The following is an 18,986-nucleotide window of genomic DNA, read 5'->3' as shown; positions in this document are numbered from 1 at the left end:
CCCCAGCACTGCCCACTGCTTGTGGCATTGCTTCACATCTCACCTTTACAGCCTGTTTCATTTCCACAGCAGGCAGTGGGGGATCTCACACTGCAGCAGCCCAGGGGCAGTTGAAAATCATCAGCAAAGACAGTTGGCTCAACTGTGAGGCACATGACTGTCTCCCATCAGGAAGGCACATGCCCACTCACAGGGACCCTGGCAAGCCAACACCACCTGCACCAGGAAGGTGCTGCACTCTCATGCCTGGCTGCCCTGCTTAGATTCCACTTAGATTCCAGCAATAAAAACAATTCTTGCCCTTTGCAACACAAGGTCTTGTTTAGCTGCCTTGGGCAGTGATTGAGATTGGTTTCAGTGATTGAAATCAACAGCTTTGAGCAGGCCTGGGCAGCCAGAAAGGACCAAAGGCATGGGAGAAGTGAGAAGACTTACTGATCTGAAGGGCAGAAGACCAGGAGAGCATCCACTCACCACTCCAGATCCCTGGGCAGAAACCAGGCAGCTTTGCTGGGGTGACGCACAGACCTACAGAGATATCTGGGTAAAGGCCACACCATACACATTGCTCCATCTTGCAGTTTTCCCCAAATTGTCCCAGCAGCATAAAGGAATTTTCCCCTTCCCTTGGAATTTTGAACTTTAAGTTCCAGGGGTAAGGAATGAGCCTGGGAATGCACCTCCCTGCCTAGCAAGCATAGCTGGTACAGAAGCTATCCCTGCTCAGCTTCTGCATCCTCACAGCACAGCACCTTCTGTGAGAGCAAGGCCAGGGAAGCTACAGAACAGCAGCAGTTAACTGCACTTGTGTCCTCTAGCTACCTACATGCTCAAGTAGGTAGCACAGTTTCTAAGGCAGAGAACATGATGCCAAGCTCTGTTCCTCCAGGGAGCAGCAAACACTCCCTTAGACATTCTTCCAGTCTCCCAGGCATTCAGTGCCATAGGGAGTGCTGTGCTTTACAGACAGTTTAGGCACCTGGCACAGTCAAAATCAGGTTTCACAAGCTCCAAGGATCAGACAAGCCAGAGGCAGGACTGTGGCACACACAGTCCATCATCTCTGGTTAGTGGAGTCTCAGGGAGGTCAGCTGGGTGAGCCCTTCAGAGCTGCCAGTCCCCATTCCAGCCTACATCACTGGAGGAAACCCTACCTGGCTTCCTTGGCAGCCTGCATTGTGTTTACCTGCCAGTACTTAGCAGGTACTGAGGCTTGCAGGATGGAGATGGTTCATCTTTCTCTTTCTCTACAACTGCTGAGACCCCCTCCAACCCCCTCATACTTCAACTGCTGTAAGAACAAACATGAGATGAGGAAAATTGGTTTCAGATTTTTATTTCTCTGTATTCTTTAAGCAGGAGTGACTGAAACAGAAACCATCATGAGTCCCATCAGGGGGAATAGTTTGATAAAGACAGGGCAGGCAGTCACCCCTGCCCCACGCCAACCTGTATAAATATCAGCTGCCACTGTTTAGTAACTAGATGGTTTTCAAACAAGTCCATGAATGGTCACAGACTACATAGAACAACATGCCAGTTCACAACAGGAAACAACTTATGTATACTTCTTGATTTCATCATACAGGACTAAGACAAAAGCACCACCCATTCCTCGGAGTACATTTGACCATGCACCTTTGAAAAAGGCCTTGGAGCCCTCATCCCGGGCAATCTTCCGCCAGCAGTCAAGAGTGCCGGAGTACATTATGTCAGCTGCAGGAGACAGACAGCTTTAGGAAGTGGATGCCCACAACCCCCAACATCCAGGTCAGAAACAGCCTCACGTATCTACTAGCTCTACAAGCTTAAGTACATCCCATTTCTTGTCTGACTTTCTCCAATACTCGCACATCAGAGGACGAGTGCCCAGGAGAGATGGTGCTGCTGCTGCATTGTCCCTGGGAGACACTGGAAGGACCAGTTCAAGCAGAAGGCAGCAACTCCTTGCTTTGACACCAACACTTCCAAACCCAAAAGCTATTATACAGTTGGCCAGGCTGTGCCTGCTATGGAGGCTGTCTTTTCTTGTCCCAGAGACACTGGCTTGCAACATCCTTGGGCAAGTTCTGCTGTTCCTACCTACTGACATATACCTGACTTGTGCATGCCACCTTACAGGTGTGCTGCACAGGCCGACCCATTTGTGCTCCTTCCTGTCACCTGCTTCCACAGCCCCTCCTACACCTCTGCTTAAAAGAGATGAGGATATCTACACAGGCTGATGAAAGCCAAGCCACTCTGCCTTCACTTCAGCTCCACCACCAGCTATCGATTCAGGGATACCCAATAACTCTTATACAGCGAGGTAGAAATTTACCTCCTTTACGGCCAGACTGCATCATCATGCGACGACGAACTGTATCAAAAGGATAGGAGACCAAACCAGCGACAGCAGTGACAGCTTGAGCAATCATCCAGCTGACAACAAGGTGGGTGTTCTTTGGGTCTGGAAGCATGCCTGCAGGAGAGAGGCTTTGATAAAAACGGCAGGTAAGCCACCAGCACTATCGAAATGCACTACAGGCCTGCCGCAGCCCAGTATCTCCCTTTTAGTGCCGTTTTGGTCAACCTACCCTTCGCGGTGTCGTAGATACCAAAGTAGGCAGCTCTATAGATGATGATGCCCTGGACAGAGACACTGAAGCCCTGGTACAAGCCCCTAACACCATCGGAGCGGAAGATTTTAACGAGGCAGTCCCCGAGCCCACTGAACTCCCGGTCGGCCCCGGCTTTACCCACATCCGCTGCCAGGCGGGTCCGGGCAAAGTCAAGCGGGTAGACGAAGCAGAGGGAGGTCGCGCCGGCGGCACCCCCGGATGCCAGGTTACCGGCGAAGTACCGCCAGAACTAGGTTCGCTTGTCCACGCCGCCCAGGAAGATCTGCTTGTACTTATCCTTGAAGGCGAAGTTGAGGGCCTGGGTGGGGAAGTACCGGATCACATTGGCCAAGTTGCCGCGCCAGAAGGAGAGGACGCCCTGCTCCCGCGGGATGCGCACCACGCAGTCGATGATGCCCTTGTAGTGCTTGTCGGCGGAGATCTGCTTGCTGGCGTGCTGCACCTGCAGGGGCCGAGATGCCGCTGTCAGCGCCGCTCCTCCGCGAGCCCCCAGCCCACCGTCGCCGCCCCCCCTCTCCTTGCGGCGACCTTGGGACGGCCCCGGCCGCCGGCGCTCACCTGCAGCAGTAGCTTGACCCTCTCGATGGGGGCGACGGCGGTCTTGGAGATGGCGGCCGCCACCCCACCGGCAAGGAAATCCTTGGCGAAGGACACGGCCGCATTGGTCATAGCGGGAGCGGAGCGAGCGGGAGGCGATGCCAGGCGAAGAAGGCGGGAGGCGGCGCCGCAATGACCGTTAATATAGGGGCTGGGGCGCGAGCGTGGGCGGGGCGTGCGTCCCGCTTGCCCATTGGCTGCGGCAGGGGGCGTGGCCGCTTCAGGGGGATGAGGCCGCCGTTGGAACCGGTGGGGGCACATGGCCGCGGCCGGGCTGGAGCTCCCCGGGACAGGACATCCTGGAATGGAGTACACCGAGACGGGGTATCCTGGCATGGAGGATCCCATCAGCACCGCGGGCGGGATATATATGCGGCCCCGGCCCGGTCACACCGCCTATCCCTACCCCAGGCACACCACATGGCGGTGACGGGGCCATCCGTGACCCCGACCCCCCAGCCTCTCTGCGTCATCCCAATGCCATGGCGAGAGCAGCCAGGCACAGCAGAAGCCGCGGCGCAGGCTGGAACAGGGCGGGCTCTGAGGCTGCCTCATCTGCGGGCACGTACAAGCCCCCATCTCTCTCATCCGTAGCCGAGACCCGCCCTCACAGGCCCCTCGGCATACTGTCACCCTGCAGACACAGGGCTCCAGGAGTGACCGAGCTCCAGGTCGTATATCGAGTCTTTCTGTAGTCACAGTGCTGAGCTCAGCTGAGATGCTCAGACAAACATATCCCAGCAGGTACTACCCACCCTCCTATCACACAGGGGCATCCAAACATCACTCGAGTAGAACTTCCCCTATCCAAGAGTTTAGCATTGCTATTGACTGGTTCTTCTTGGTCATACACCATTTCACATGTTAGTGAACCACTGATGAAGGGCTTTCTTACAGTGACATCTTAAATATTTTAGTGCTGCCTTTTGGGGATTTATCATGTGTATTTGTGATTACAAAGGACAGGCTTGGTTAATAAAAGGTTAGTGCTTGATAGGTCATAGGAGTGCACTATGATACAAAGGTGGTAGTAGCACATCAGAAACAAGTTAGAGATAACTTTTTGACTCACTTGACTCTTACAAGGTTTGAAGAGCTGATCAGACATTCATATGTACACATTCAATCTTTAAAATCTATTTAGAAATACAGTGTTAGTAAAAACACATACAGGTATGCTTGGACAAGGCAAGAAATCCATTCCTCCCCAACATGCTTACAATTCACATCTCCATATCCATACATGTCCAGTAAGTCTCAATATTATACCTGCACTGTGCCCATGGGAAAACTGAGGCACAGAGAAACATGGTCACTAAGCAGGTTGATTAGAACCAAAAGCACTTACAGCCTCAGAGTGATGCATGAGCCACCAGATCTGCTCTCTACCATCTTAATTTTTTGCTATCTATGCTTGCATTTTTTTGCTGAGAAAAAAAATCAGTATGAAGCACCACTGCAGCAGAACAGAGCAAGTCCATTAAGAGAGATACTGCAAGACTTCAGCTGTAAGATACATCAACAATGAGTTCTAGGTGCAAGGCAGGCCTTACAGTTATCCCAAATCTTTCTGCAAGTTTCTCTTCACAGTTACAGACTGTTCCTGGATGGATTTGCCAATGTCTCATCCTGCTGTGACATGTTCTAACCAAGCACTTTCTGAGATTTACTTATTTTCACCCATCAAGGGTTATAAACCATACAAAAACACATGAGGAGCTGTGTAAAGCAGCAAATGCTGTTGAGCCCAGGCTGCTGCAGCTCAAGCTGGAGCCAGTGTGCACACACCTTTGTGAGCTGCCGTGATTCCCATGCTGTCAGGGGCATAGCCAGCTTCCTACATGGACATGGGGTTTGGGATTTCTATCAGAAGGCAGTGGGATGGCACTGTTCCATAGTTGAACTTCTACGAAGGAACTGTAGCAACACCATGGTTCCTCAGGTATAACATGAGATGATCTTTTGTTGTCCAAAAGCTCCCAAGAGGCTCATCTGTTGCAGTGGCACTGGCAGTAACCTGGTGCTCTTGTAGAGGTTCCTACCTACAGGGCCTGTCTGCAGCTCCTGGAGCACATGGTTCAAGTGGATCAATCACAGGTGGTATACATGGTGCTATATTGTGTGCAAGTTCAGAGCAGCATAGTAGGCTTAGGTCTGTGCACTAGAACTAAAAAGTGGTCTAATAAAAAAAAATATAAAAAATAGAGCTTTAAAAGTACCTAAACAACATGACAGAGTTTGTGGCTCTGAAATATCTAACACATTTAAGATCTGCATTTTCCAGGAAATATTTCAGTAAAAGAACTTCAGGAAAATTATTTTTCAAAGTGTGAAATAATTCACATACATGCAGTAACAATGCATGAGAAAGGGAGGAATATTTTTGAGTATGCACTAAAGTTTGCAAGATTGTCATTCCAGTGTATTACAGTCCATTTTGCACATTACAGTTCTGTCTTAGCAAAAGCACAGTTGCAGCAGCATACATTCATCTTTATGTTGGAGATTCAGACAAAATTATTATTCTCAAGTACATCTCAAAAACTGAGGAGTGTATTTAGGAGTGACTGAACTAATTCTGACTGTAGAATGCCACATCCACACAGTATTACTAAAAACCATGGAGATTTCCATAGAAATTCTTGCATGTTGCATGTATTTTATTCTGTTTTATTATTTTTGGCTGACTTAGTATCTCAGATTGCTTTTAAAAAATCAATTTTCTTAATGTTTTCAAAGACAATTTATACTCTCATCTCTATTCTCTTGCCTTTCTGCAACTGGTTTAATCTCAAATGGCTATTCAGTATTAAAAAGCACCTAAAATAATGTCATTTCAAGTTCCAGTAGTATAGAGTTTTCAAACTAGTTGCATCTTTCCTCTTCAGTATGTCCTTGCCAGTCATATTCTTTATATCCATTCTGCAAATGCAATACAGATTTATTCTTTCCTGTCACAGGTGTCTCACTACAAGAACCATGCAGTCCACTAAAATGTCAGTATCTGTAGCTCAGCATGTCTTTCTTGCAAAGTTCCTTAAGAAAGGTATTTGTATATTTGCAGTGGACATTCTGATGTCAGTTTTCAAGTGCTGATTTCCTTGGCTCAAATTTTTCCCTTTGGAGGAGCTTTAATTCTCTCAGTTCTTGTGGGTGTAAGCTCTGGTCAACGCCAGGTGTTAGCTTGTAATTTAAAGGAGATTCAATATAACCATTTCTGTAGCAACAAACCTGCTTGCAGAATTCAAAGGTGCTAAACATAACACCGAAGTATGGCACAATCTGATAAAAAAGCAATAGAAGAAAAAAAATTAGACTCACTAGTAGCATCCATAGCTTAGATGTTTAAAAAAAGGGAACTTCAAGGACTTCAGATCTTATCTGTTTATAGACCTTGTCCTCATTTATATAAAATCAGAGTCTTATCTCAAACTATGCTGGCAGCTGCAGTGTGCTAAAAGTAGGAGTTTATTGTTGTTACATAACTAATTATAGCAATATTGTGAGGAAGAAGGTCTATGCTAGCCTATAGATTACCAGAACTTGTCAAATACCCAAGCACATCCTAAGCAATCTCAGAAAAACCTGGCAGGAAATGTGGAATTTATTCTACATACAGTAGAATGACTCCACAATTTTCTTCTTTAGCCCCATGCAGAACCAGCAGCTACTGGCTTTGTATCAGCTAAGGTAAGGCAGTCACAGGCAGGCCATCACAATCAATCCCAGTGTCACTCAATTAGCACTCATTAGCTGACCTGTAGTACTCTATGTAGGTAATCCTCATCACAGCACTATAAAATGTATTTATGTAAATTAAATTACCTTCTGTTTAAGCTACCATGCTTTATTTTATGCTTTCAACTCAGCAAGGGCTGCAGTAACTGATACACATGCATTAAATAGCTGGCTGAAAGCACTGCTTTGAACTTCTGAGCAAGTGGCTTATACAAGCACACTTTTTTTTACAGCTCACAACAACATGTCAAATTACTGAAGCTCAGGTCAGAAGGAGAACTTGTTTAGCTGTCCTAAGTGGATTGCTTGCAATCCCCCATGCATTCCACACCTTGTGTGTTAGGAGCACTCCCTTCTTCAAAGATGTTGAAATGAACTTTCAAGTGGTGACATCTAGAAGCCGAGCTTGCATTTGGGGAAATACAACCAAACCAAGTTCCAAGGCTGGTTTATAACCTGCTTTGTCACTGATTCTGTCATCTATAAGCTACTAAGTACAAAGGTATGTAATGAGCTTTCTATCCCCAACTGTCCAAAACTGTCTTGATTCCTTCAGGATAGTATTTGACTGGGATGAAAGCAAAACCTCACCTTGAGCAGACTGGGTGTGAGTCCACTCCAAAGTCCAAGCACACCTTTGTTCTTCACAGTTTGCTGGAAGCAGTCAGCCATGCCAGTAAAATGGACTCCTCTATAGTGGGGAAGCCAAGGACTCTGGGCCTGTCAAGAGACACCCAGGGGGATTTAGAACAAGCAGAGAAAAACCTAAGTAATTAATTATTTTCTCCATTCTGGTATATAAGTCAACACCAGGTTTCAACAAACTGATCTGGATTCTTCCCGAAAACATCTAATTTGCATTAAAATATAAATTAAAAAGGGGAAGAACTCACTCTTTGATAGGTATGAAAGTGAACAGTAATTTCACACAGTACCTCCTTTTCTGCCATGTCACTACTAGCAATAAATCCCACCCTTGTGAGGACAAACCATCCAAACCAGAGCCACATATCCCATCAGCCCCATGCCAGCTGCTCAGGTCCAGGTAGAGATATTTCACATTCCTGGCAGTGGAACACTATGAGAGGGAAGGTTGGAGCCATGTGGGGGTGCTGGAATTGTTTATAGGTTTTTAGTTATAAGTTTAGTATGGTTTGGACTTTAACCCTAGCTAGACAAAAGCTCCTGTCCTGGAATGTTCTTATCAGAAGTTGATAAGAGTTTCTAAGACAACCTAAGCCTCTGCCTGGAGTTTGGTCATCCCATTGTCTTTTCCCTCATCCCAATGCATCTTCTCCCCCCCCCGTCCATCAATCTCCCAGGCCCGAAACCTTCTGAGAGGTGTCGGACAGTGGTTGGTGAATTCCCCAGAGACCCCACCCCAATTTACCTGATTTGTTGATGTTGTGTATTGCATTTGGCATTAGCCACCTTGCTTTGTTTCATTGGTTTTGCAACTTGTACCCACCCCTGAGACTTCTGGTGAACAAAAACCCCTTGCAAACCAGGCCCTGGGTCACTCTCCTGAGGCACAGGCCTGGGACCAGGAACTGCTCCTGTGATCCCCGAATAAAACCTTTGTCCTCAAGCCTCAAGAGTGTCCCCTCTTTCGAACCACGGCCGTGACAGCGAAGGCGAAGGTGCTGCGGAGCCAAGACCCACGCAAAGGTACTGTTGAGGCGTATCAGAGCTAGCAGGGTGGTCCAGCCGAACGCTGGGCTGGCCTGAGAGACAGATACGTGAAGCAACAGAGTCACACTGCCTTCCTGTAACTGATCAAACCAGGTGACTTATCTTTGGCTGCTGAGGCTGTCTGCACTGCTGTGAGAAACATGAACTGTACTACAGGCTTAGGAGCAGCAGCACAGCAGAAATGGAAGGATGGAGATTTCAGCCCAGGCTGTTCAGGCCTACCAAGTGCTGCATGTGAGCAGTTGGTGCCCATGCTCCAATATCAATGTGTTCAATTGATAGGGACTAGTTCAAGTTAGCTGGGGAGAATACTGTTGGCTAGCAGCTGAACTTCAAACTGCAGTATAGTGTCTGTTCACATGGAAGAAGTGTAGTTGGTCATTTTTAACAGCTAAATCCTTTCTTCAATAATCTCCTACTGAGTTAGCACAGACAGGATAACCTGACCTTGAATAATCCCATCCTCATTTGTGCACATGCAGCCATAGTTTTATTTTGCATTGACAAATCAGGGTTTCACTCAAACACATGGCAAGTGACACTTTGCTGTCAGGGGTCCCAGGACACAGGTTGATGACTTGCAAAATTATCATCCTAAGGTAGAAGTTTGATAAAAATGGGGCTTGTACAGTTAATTGATTGATGAACATGAGTATCATGATCCCCACATTGATCTGAAACACCATATAGTGTAGCGATTTTTCACTCCTTGTCCAGAATAACCTGTAGCTTCTCAGACCTGCTAAGCCTATGGCAAGCCTCATCAATTCACAAGTGGTGATGACATTTTCTAGGTGCCTTAGCAATAGCATTTCAAGTACTTGGCAACTGAGATGCTGGAAAGGCAAACAGATCAAAACTCATGCTCTATGTATATAAGAGAAATTGCTAATCAAATAGTTACTGGCAAGTCTACTGTTAAAATTTAAAGCCTGAAAACAACCCCCTGATTACCCCCCACACTAAAGGCATAGTCTTCTTTGTCTAAAAAAATCGCAGATCATGATTTTTTTTTCTCTTTTTTTTCCCTGCCTCATTGCAATGCATGCGAAATACCTCTTACGGCAGGTAACAGGTAAAAACCTGCACAAAGACTTTCAAGTCTGTACTGCAGAAGATGCTGAGTGCTCCGAGACTTCAGAAACCAGTTCCATAAAAATGGTGATATTAGCACCAGCAGTGCTTAGAAGAAAACTAAAATGATTAAAGTATCCCTAAAAATGCAATGGCAGTTGTAGGAGAACTGAATTCAAAACTCTGCTCTGCTTTCTGGACTGTCAGCCAGGTTCCATTAGTTTTTTTTTGTAAATGAAGTTATAAGTAGCCAAGCAGTAAAGAAAGACAGGTTTCTGAAATGTTTCAGGAACACAAGAATGCTATTAATATGTGATTCCCTTCTTTTTTCAGTCCCTTTGTGGTAGGCAGGGCATGGCCTGCCAGAATTTAACTGTGTGAGTTTGACTTAATCTCCTTCATTACTGTACACACTGCAAAGGCACAGATCAAAGGTTTTGATTACAGTACTCTTGCCTGCAACACCAAAAGAAGTGACAAGCACAGTGCAGGTTTCAGTAACACAATGAACACCTCCAGAAGGCGGTTAAAAAGGAACAGGTAAGTCAAACCTCTAGATTTCCAATCTGCCCATAGATACTGATCTCTTAAGAGATTTACTGAAATTATTTATAGTACCATTCCCCACAGACAGAGCTGTTTCTAAGATTTCAGTCTATGAAATGAAGTATGTGTTGCCAGCCTTTCTGCTTTACGGAAGCTGTATGCTTCTAGGACCCTTTGCACAGTATTTAAATAGCAATTGTCCACAGAATCTCAGAATCACCTACTGCAAGAGGAAAACAAAAAACTGTGTCAGTGTGTAGTCAAAGCTTCAGTATTTTGGAACATAGCTAAATGAAATTAAAATGTATTAATAAAAGAATAATACTGCAAATGTGTTTCATTTGGCACTGTTGTTCATGAAAAACAGTAGCTGTGGGTTTTGGTGTTTCTTCATCTAAGCATGTCCACCACACTGCAACCCTCACAACCACCCTATGGCACCAGAGCCAGAAAACAGAAGCAACAAAAGAGATCAAACTGGTTTCTCTACCTCTTTTGTAGAAACCTACCATGACATACAAATCAAACAGCTAATCTCATTCCAAAAAGGTCAGGTTTATGACAGAGAATTTAATGCAGCTGGAATTCCTTGCTTTTGACACCCCTTGACACTATGGGCTGCTGCATGGAAACCTGTTTGTTAGGAACTCTTTAAAAGACTTCCTCCCAGCTGCAGCTGTCTCAAAATGCAGGAGGCTGGGGATACAGCTCCCTGTGCTGATAACAGAGCCAAGGTGTTACTCATAGTAGTAGCAGGGCTAAGTTGCTTATCTTTTTACCTCTGATGGACAGTGGGTTCTCTAAATTATTAAAGCACATCAAATGCAGAATTGGCTTCACCTGCTCTCTCACAAACACAGTATTTTTATATCCAGAGCCCACCAAGTTGACTATGTCACTGCAACACATCCACAGAGGTTCTACTGCAACACTCTAAATCCAAGAGAGTCATGTACAAAAAAATGCCCAACTACCTGCATGCTGAGGTTGAGCGGGTCAACAGAGGAACAGGAGCAGCTGTTGTTTGTTGTAAAAGTAATTTATTACATGGCTAGATCAGTCTCACGAAGGTAATAAGTTCAGAGAGTCTGTGCCATTATGCAAAAGGCCTAGCATAGAGTCCCCATGTCCCAAGCAGAAGCAGAAGCAATGGCCGCACTACCCCCGATACAATGCATTATATTAATAAATCATCCAATCAGCTACAAACACGATGCTATTACTGTCTTTTTGCACCTATCCTGGTCTAACACAGTTGTACAACAATGGTCGCATTTCTTACACAGGGTCAACGCACATAATCTATCTGTTCTATCTAGCAATGCTATGCTATGTTTATGTTATATCAAGAACTTAGTTAACTTTGGAAAAGGCAATGCTACTGAACTTTAAACTGGATTTTAGGGCTTTTTTATTAAATAATGCAGTCTCTTATTTGCTTAAGGCACTTAAGGCATATTTTTACTTACCTAAAACTAAAACTTACATTCCCACTTCATGTCTCTGTGACTTTATGTATCTCAGTTTCTCCGAGGGTTTCAAACCAACTCCTGCATTCCTTTCTGGCTCTGAACCTGTGTGCACAGGGTCCTGGAAGATTTCTATCTGGTTTCCAATACCTCCACTCATATTCTTTTAAAATAAACAAATTATTTAAATAAGGGTATAGTGTCACAACTGCAGGTTAATTGTTAATTGTTACCTGAAGACTCTTCAGACACCGTCTCTCCCATTGTCTGCATTACAAGGTAACTGCCAGAACAACATAATCCCATTTTGGGAACTGATCCCACAGACCTTTTCAATTACCTCCCTCAGCTCCTCTCCTGTGCAGATAAAAACTTTTCACTTGCTTTTTGGGACATTTTGGTGTGCAATTATTTGTATTCACATGTATCAGAGACTATGAATTCATGAATTTAATTCATGTACTTCTCCCCTCTTCCCTGTTCATAAAGTTTGTTGGTACAAATATTTACTATTTATTTTTCGAGTACGCAGTACTCTTGGCAAAGAGAATGGAAGATAACTAACAGTGAATAGCTGTCATCAGTGGTATGCTACCCTGATAGTGGATAGAGTAAAACTGCTTGTTATTTACATATTTTCAACAGATTCAGGTGTCCAACACTTCTGATCACTTAAAAAAAAGTACAGGAAGACAATTTACACACAGCTCAAGAGTTCACACTTAATCTGGAAGCTAAAAAAAGAAGTCTTTGCAGTCTGGGTTAATAAGGGCACATGCAACAGGCAAGTGCAGTTGTAGTTTAAAGGAAACTGAAGGTCAAGGACTGCAGTTTTCATTCCAGTTAATACCACTCCAGCCAACAGAAATTTCACTCAAGTGAAAACTGGATTCTTGAAAGTGTTTCATTCCACTATGTGAGAAATCAGGTTGCGATTCGTGTCAATCAAATAGCATGTGCGTCTGCGGGCAATGTAGACAGAGACCATGGGATTATTATAAAGAAGAGTTTTAAAAAAAGTCAACTAAGAAAGGCATGGAAGTAGGGTTTAACAAGGCAACTATACAACAGTAGGCTTTTAGCTAACAGTTTGTTTTAACAACAAAATTGTAATTATTTGCAATATAAGCCTTAAACCACCTTGTAGTATAAGTTTTAAACTATCCTTTGTATAAGTCGTTTTTTAGTATAGAAGAATTTGCAATCCTTTAACAAGAGGAAGTGGGACTAACAAACTGAAAGGCTTTACAAAGATATTTTGAAACATGCTGACTTTGCGGTTTTGTAACTGAGAGAGGGGCCCTCAACAGGTGTTGAGGTATGTTAAGCTTTAAGTTCTGTAATAATTGAGAGGAGGCTTGCAAAATGTATGCTGACTAATAAAATATATATGCTTGCTTAAGCAGACTGTATAACCAAAAATAATGCTAGTGGAAAAAGATATTTTAAAAGAAGAATAGGAGACTGAAGAGACATCAGAAGACCATCTCAGACCACCTCCCCAACAGATCTTCAAAAACCACAACTGCTTATTATGAAGAAAAGCATTAAAAATAACTGAAAATTTGGGGAAGTGAAGTGCCTAGAATGGTATAAGAGACCACCGTTTGAGAGATGAATTTGTGCATTGCTTGGGGCAGAGACCCCGCGTGCACCCAGCACTGTGATTTGCTCACTCTCTTTATTGAACAAATTAATAAATTGGCTATATTACTTGATGTATTGTCAAGTCTAGCTTTTCATTTTTTTCAATTTGGTGACCCCAACATGATATCCTGATGCCTGGAAAGGATGACTGATCCCTGGAGGGTGTGCCCCACCTTTGATGGTCCTGGATGACTGGAGGACTTCCCCGGCAGAAAGGAGATCTTTAGAATAAAAATGTGAGCAAGAAATTTTGAGCTCCCTGGTAATACTGCAGTAAAATAAAATCACCCATAATTCTAGTGCACGAAGATCCAGGCGAGAAGATCAGACTGTAAGTATCACTCAGTTGGGTGGGGTATGATTGGTGTGTGTGTGAGACATGGCCTAGTCATGAAGCGAGAGTGGGGTCCTTCTAATCTCAGTTCCGACTTCCCGCGAGGGGATCGGCAGGTGAAGGGACAAAGCGAGTGAAGGGATTTCTAATAGAGATCAGTGGGCTGGAGGCATTGACTGAAGGGATCTCAAGATCGGGGGCTGGAGGCACTGATTGAGGGGATTTTTATTAAAATCAGGGGCTGGAGGCATTAGAGGGAACACCAATCGGGGTAAAATGGGTCAACGTTCAGGCAAGGACCTAGAGGCTGGCATGGACCAGCGGAGTACCAAAGGGCCAGGACAGGGCCAAGGTACAGGAAAGAAAGGGAGCACTTTACTAGATATACCTCAGGACAGTCCTCTGGGTTTAATGTTAAAATTTTGGGATGAATGGGAATCTAGAAAAGGGAAAAGTAAGGAGAAAATTATACAGTACTGTATGGTAGAATGGACTAAGGAAATGATACAACCTGATAATTTGTTTTGGCCAATGTATGGGTCATTTGAGGGTTGGTTTGTCAAGATTTAAGCATATATGTAAATGAGAAGGAACCTTTTAATCAGGAGAGTGATTATGCTGCCCTGTGGCATGGGTCTTGGCCTTCTCCATTATTCACTTTAAAGACCAAGGAGGAGGAGAAAGATAGGAAACTGTGGCACTCTCTAGACAATTTACCCCCTCCTTATCCACCGCAGCTGGTCTTGCCCCCAGCGGTACCTAATCCTGCACCTCAAGCTCCTACGGCTCCTCCTGCACCTCAAGCCCCTATGGCTCTACTTCCCGTGCCAGATTCACTGCCTTTCCACCAAACAAGAAGCAGGGAAAAGGCTCCAATGGAGAGGTGCAGAGATAGTAATAATGAAGAGGAAGTGATAATGAAAGGAGGCCAGTTGTATCCATTGAAGGAGGTACCGATAATAGGGGACCGAGGGAGGTTGGCTATTGGATATGCATCAGTACCCCTGAACACAGGAGATGTAAGAACCTTTAAAAAGGAAATGGGGAGATTACTTGAAGATCCCCTGGGGGTGTCTGATAAGTTGGATCAGTTCCTGGGACCCAATACCTATACCTGGGCAGAGATACAAGCAATTTTAAGCATTCTATTGAGCACAGAGAAACAGCAAATGATAAGACAAGTGGGTATGAGGATTTGGGAAAGAAATAATCCACTGGGACCTTTGGGAGATGCGAAATGGCCAAATGTGGCTCCTAACTGGGACCACAATAGTGACCAGGATAGGCAGAGCATGGTGGATCTCAGGAACATGATTATTCAAGGGATCCGAGAAGCAGTTCCTAGAGGACAAAACATCAGCAAGGCCTTTAGTGAACACCAGGGAAAAGATGAGGCCTCAACCAACTGGTTAGAAAGACTGAGAAAGCATATATACAAATGTACTCAGGGTTAGACCCTGACAGAGCGGTTGGGGAGGCATTAATAGAAACCCAGTTTGTGGTGAAATCATGGGAAGATATAAGGAAGAAACTTGAAAAATTGGAGGATTGGCAGGAGAGGGGATTACAGGAATTGTTGAGAGAGGCACAGAAGGTTTATGTAAGGTGGGATAAAGAAAAGGCAAAGGCAAAAGCTAAGGTTTTTGTGGCAGCAGTGAGGGAAGTTCAGAAGGGGGTGCGTCCCCAGGAAATTTTAAGAAAATCCCTATTCAAACAACAAATGGGAGCCTAAAGAAAACTGAAAATCCCACTTCATTAACCTGCTTCTACTGTGGGAGGAAAGGCCACTTCAAAAGAGACTGCAAAAAGTGGGAGATAGATGAAAAATTGTTTGAAGAACAGCAATAGGGGGATCAGGGGCTGAATTTGAGAGCTGAATTTGTGCGTTGCTTGGGGCAGAGACCCCTCGCCCACCCAGCATTGTGCTTTGCTCACCCTCTTTATCGGATAAATTAATAAATTGGCTATATTACTCAATGTATTGTCAAGTCTAGCTTTTCATTTATTTCAACTGCAATGAAAAAAAATAAAATGCAAATATGTGTTAATATTTTTGGGGAAAAGGCCTCCTCTTGGGCTTAATCAATTCTTCCTCCTAAAGGTCAGCCTAACTCTGCAGTCATTCCCTGGCAGTGGTTTGGTAATGCTGACTTACACCTGGTTAAAGTCCACCCAAAGGTATTCAGGCACAGAGGATGGTAAACTATGGCAAGCTATCAGGATACAGTTGGTTCAGAGCAGCACAGCTGACCTCCAGCGTCCTGCATTCCAGGAACACCTTGTCCCCTCCTCTGTAACCTGAACTGAGGCCAAATCATGCCTTCCTGGGAAGAATGGCACCAAGTGAGCAAAACAGCTTCATGATTGGTCAAAAGCTTGACTCTTTGCTTTAAACATATATCATCAGGCCTGTTGTACCCTGAGGCTTCACAGTTTGTGAAGAATACATCCTTTGCTGCTGAGCCTAAGCTTCCTCTCCTTTAACACTTGCTGTGTGAAGAAGTCTTTAATACAGAGTATAGAAGTCTTTTTCCTCAAGGCAGTGCAGACCCCTTGCATGGGCAGCTCTGGGTGGCTTCCAAATGCCTCATGATGGTTCAGCTCAAGCCCTACAAATGGGTACATCATTTTCATGCACATTAGCACTAATTTATTTAATTGTGCAAACTCTTAGGCAGACTGGCTTGGTCCAACACTTCTTACAGTAGATGGCAATGCTAGTTTCTGCATCTCTTGCTGCTTATCTAGGAACTGAGGAGAAAACTAATTTTTAACAGGATTGGGGCTTTTCACAGGTCATACTTTTATTTACCTTGAGTTAAGGATTTACACCAAATAAAAATAAATCACCTATAAAAGAATCACAGAATCACATAATCACAGAATGAACTAGGTTGGAAAAGACCTTTTGAGATCATCAAGTCCAACCTATGACATAACACCTCCTCATCAACTAAACCATGGCACCGAGTGCCACATGGAGTCTTATTTTAAACACATCCAGGGATGGTGACTTCACCACCTCCCCAGGCAGACGATTCCATTGCCCAATCACTCTTTCAGTGAAGAACTTTTTTCTGATGTCTAACCTAAATTTCCCCTGGCATAGGAGAAGTTTAACTTAGTCTTAAGACTGTGTCCTCTTGTTCTGTCAGTTGTTGCCTGAGAGAAGAGACCAACCCCCACCTGGCTACAACCACCTTTCAGGTAGTTGTAGAGTGATAAAGTCACCTCTGAGTCTCCTTTTTTTCCAGGCTAAACAACCCCAGCTCCCTCAGCCATTCTTCATAGGGCTTGTGTTCCAAGCCCTTCACCAGCCTTGTTGCCCACCTCTGGATGTGTTTGAGCATCTCAACATCCCTCCTAAGCTGAGGGGCCCAGAACTGGACACAGTACTCAAGGTGTGGCCTCACCAGTGCCAAGTACAGGGGAAGAATCACTTCCCTTGTCCTGCTGGCCACACTACTCCTGATACAGGCCAGGATGTCATTTGCCTTCTTGGCCACCTGGGCACACTGCTGGCTCATGTTCAGTCAGCTGTTGACCAGTCCTCCCAGGTCCCTTTCTGCCTGGTCACTGTCCAGCCATTCTGTCCCCAGCCTGTAGCGCTGCAGTTGGTTGTTGTGGCCACAAGAGAGCGTCAATCAAGTTTTAGCTCCCTGTTTATGGAGTATTTTCCATCATTAGTCACCCCTCATGTCATAGGCACATCACTCTAAGCACAGACAAATGGATACAAGGCTGTCCTGTATAACTGATGCAGAAGTACCCGCATTGGGGGTAACAGTAATAGCTGTAACTCCAAAGACATTATTGTCTCCTGGCTGAAAGTTAAGTCTGTAATAGCTGTGTATGAACAGCAGCGAACCCAGACTGTGTCAGGTCCTGTCTGCTGAGTGAGCTTATGGAGTTTAAAAAGGTGGACTGAGTTAACCCATCTTGTAGGAGCAGGTGGGATGGCAATGGGAGAGATCTCTGGAGTTCAGGGCAGCTCTTGAAACATGCGGTTTATTGCATAGGTCGTGGGTGCAAGAGCTTTGCTTAAGCTGCCAGCCACAGCTATAAGTATGCCCGAGTGAGAGAGAGAGAAGGAGAGAGAGCAGGAGAGAGAGCAGGAGAGAGAGCAGGAGAGAGAGCGGGAGAGGGGGAGAGGGCAAGCTAAGATCAGGAGAGCGGGAGAAGGAGCTAAGAGAGCTAAGTTCTTGTCACAATACATTATATCTCTTTCTGTGGTGAATATTCTAATTTACACTAACCAACCAGTACAAGACACAAAATCCTATAGAATCTACATACAGCCTATAAGAACTACTACATTACCATACTGTGTTACATTTTAAACTCTAAAAGCTACTCTTTAGACTCTTCTCTTGCTGCATTGACCTTTGGATCCCTCACCCAGCAGGAGGGTATTGTTCAATCAAAAGGGATTCTCCTTCAGCTGGCTAGACCATTGTTCTTTGGTTATATAGTAACTAAGGCTTGGTATCCTATATCTCAAAGCTAGCTTTCATTTCTGCTTCGATTATAGGTTTCATATTTTCAGAATCCTTTGCCAAACAATCATATTTATAAGGTTTCCTCGTTTCATCTCCCCCAACACCATCTGATCTGTCCCAAAGCAGATTAAAGAGCTCTCGCTCACACCACACTGATGACAGAGCTGAGGCAGCTGTAACAGGCTGCCACACATGATCAGCTGACACTACCTGTAGAAATTTTTCCATGTAGGGCAGGGACAATGAACTCTGCAGACCTGAGATGTTCTAGAAACACGTGGCTTTATTATTACAAGGGTCGTGGGTAAAGCGGGCCTGCTTCCAGCCACCAGCCTCGGCTGGAGCAAAGCCCTAAAGAGAGAATGGGGGGAGAGAGATATAGAAGAGAGCTAAGGGGTAAAAACAGGGTAGGAGCAGGGAAAAACGTGGGGAGAAAACAGGAGCAAGCGAGGTGAAAGAGAGGAGAGGGGATGGGCCAAGAGAAGAGAGGTAAGGGAAGAGGGGTGAGAGGGCCAGAGAAGAGAGCGATCACCTTGTTACAATACATTATATCTCTTTTTGTGATGAATATTCTAATTTACAGTGACCAACTGGCGTGAGATACAAAACCTACAAACTTTGCATGCAGCCTATAAGAACTACTACATTACCATGTCATTTTATATTCTAAACTCTATAGACTTCTTTCTTATGTACTTGTTCCTGGATGTCTTTGCCAAGGTGGAAAGGCAACATTCTTGTGTTTTGTTTTCCTGTCTTCAGCTAATCA

General features: G+C 44.8%; 1 protein-coding gene and 1 pseudogene across 2 annotated transcripts in view; both read right to left on the bottom strand.

Moving 5' to 3' along the window:
- Positions 1-1,320: 1,320 nt before the first annotated feature.
- LOC310922252 (ADP/ATP translocase 2-like) lies at positions 1,321-3,314 on the bottom strand. Its single transcript, XM_083882705.1, is given in 5 exon segments — positions 1,321-1,716; positions 2,321-2,461; positions 2,577-2,850; positions 2,854-3,063; positions 3,180-3,314. Coding segments are annotated over 5 exon segments (894 nt in total). The 5' UTR covers positions 3,291-3,314; the 3' UTR covers positions 1,321-1,558.
- A 2,902-nt stretch (positions 3,315-6,216) lies between these two features.
- LOC310922125 (solute carrier family 25 member 43-like) overlaps positions 6,217-18,986 on the bottom strand; it is a 33,951-nt pseudogene continuing 21,181 nt past the window's right edge. The window contains exons 4-5 of the transcript XR_014592767.1: positions 7,548-7,676; positions 6,217-6,500 (exon numbers count right to left, since the gene is read on the bottom strand). The product of XR_014592767.1 is annotated as a solute carrier family 25 member 43-like (transcript). The remainder of the gene's footprint in view (positions 6,501-7,547; positions 7,677-18,986) is intronic.

The sequence above is a fragment of the Zosterops lateralis genome (genome assembly GCF_965231275.1).
Source record: "Zosterops lateralis genome assembly, chromosome: W".
In the NCBI taxonomy this organism is placed as follows: Eukaryota; Metazoa; Chordata; class Aves; order Passeriformes; family Zosteropidae; genus Zosterops; species Zosterops lateralis.
The sequence above is the reverse complement of the archived record's forward strand: the minus strand, read 5'-3'. Positions and strand labels throughout refer to the sequence as shown.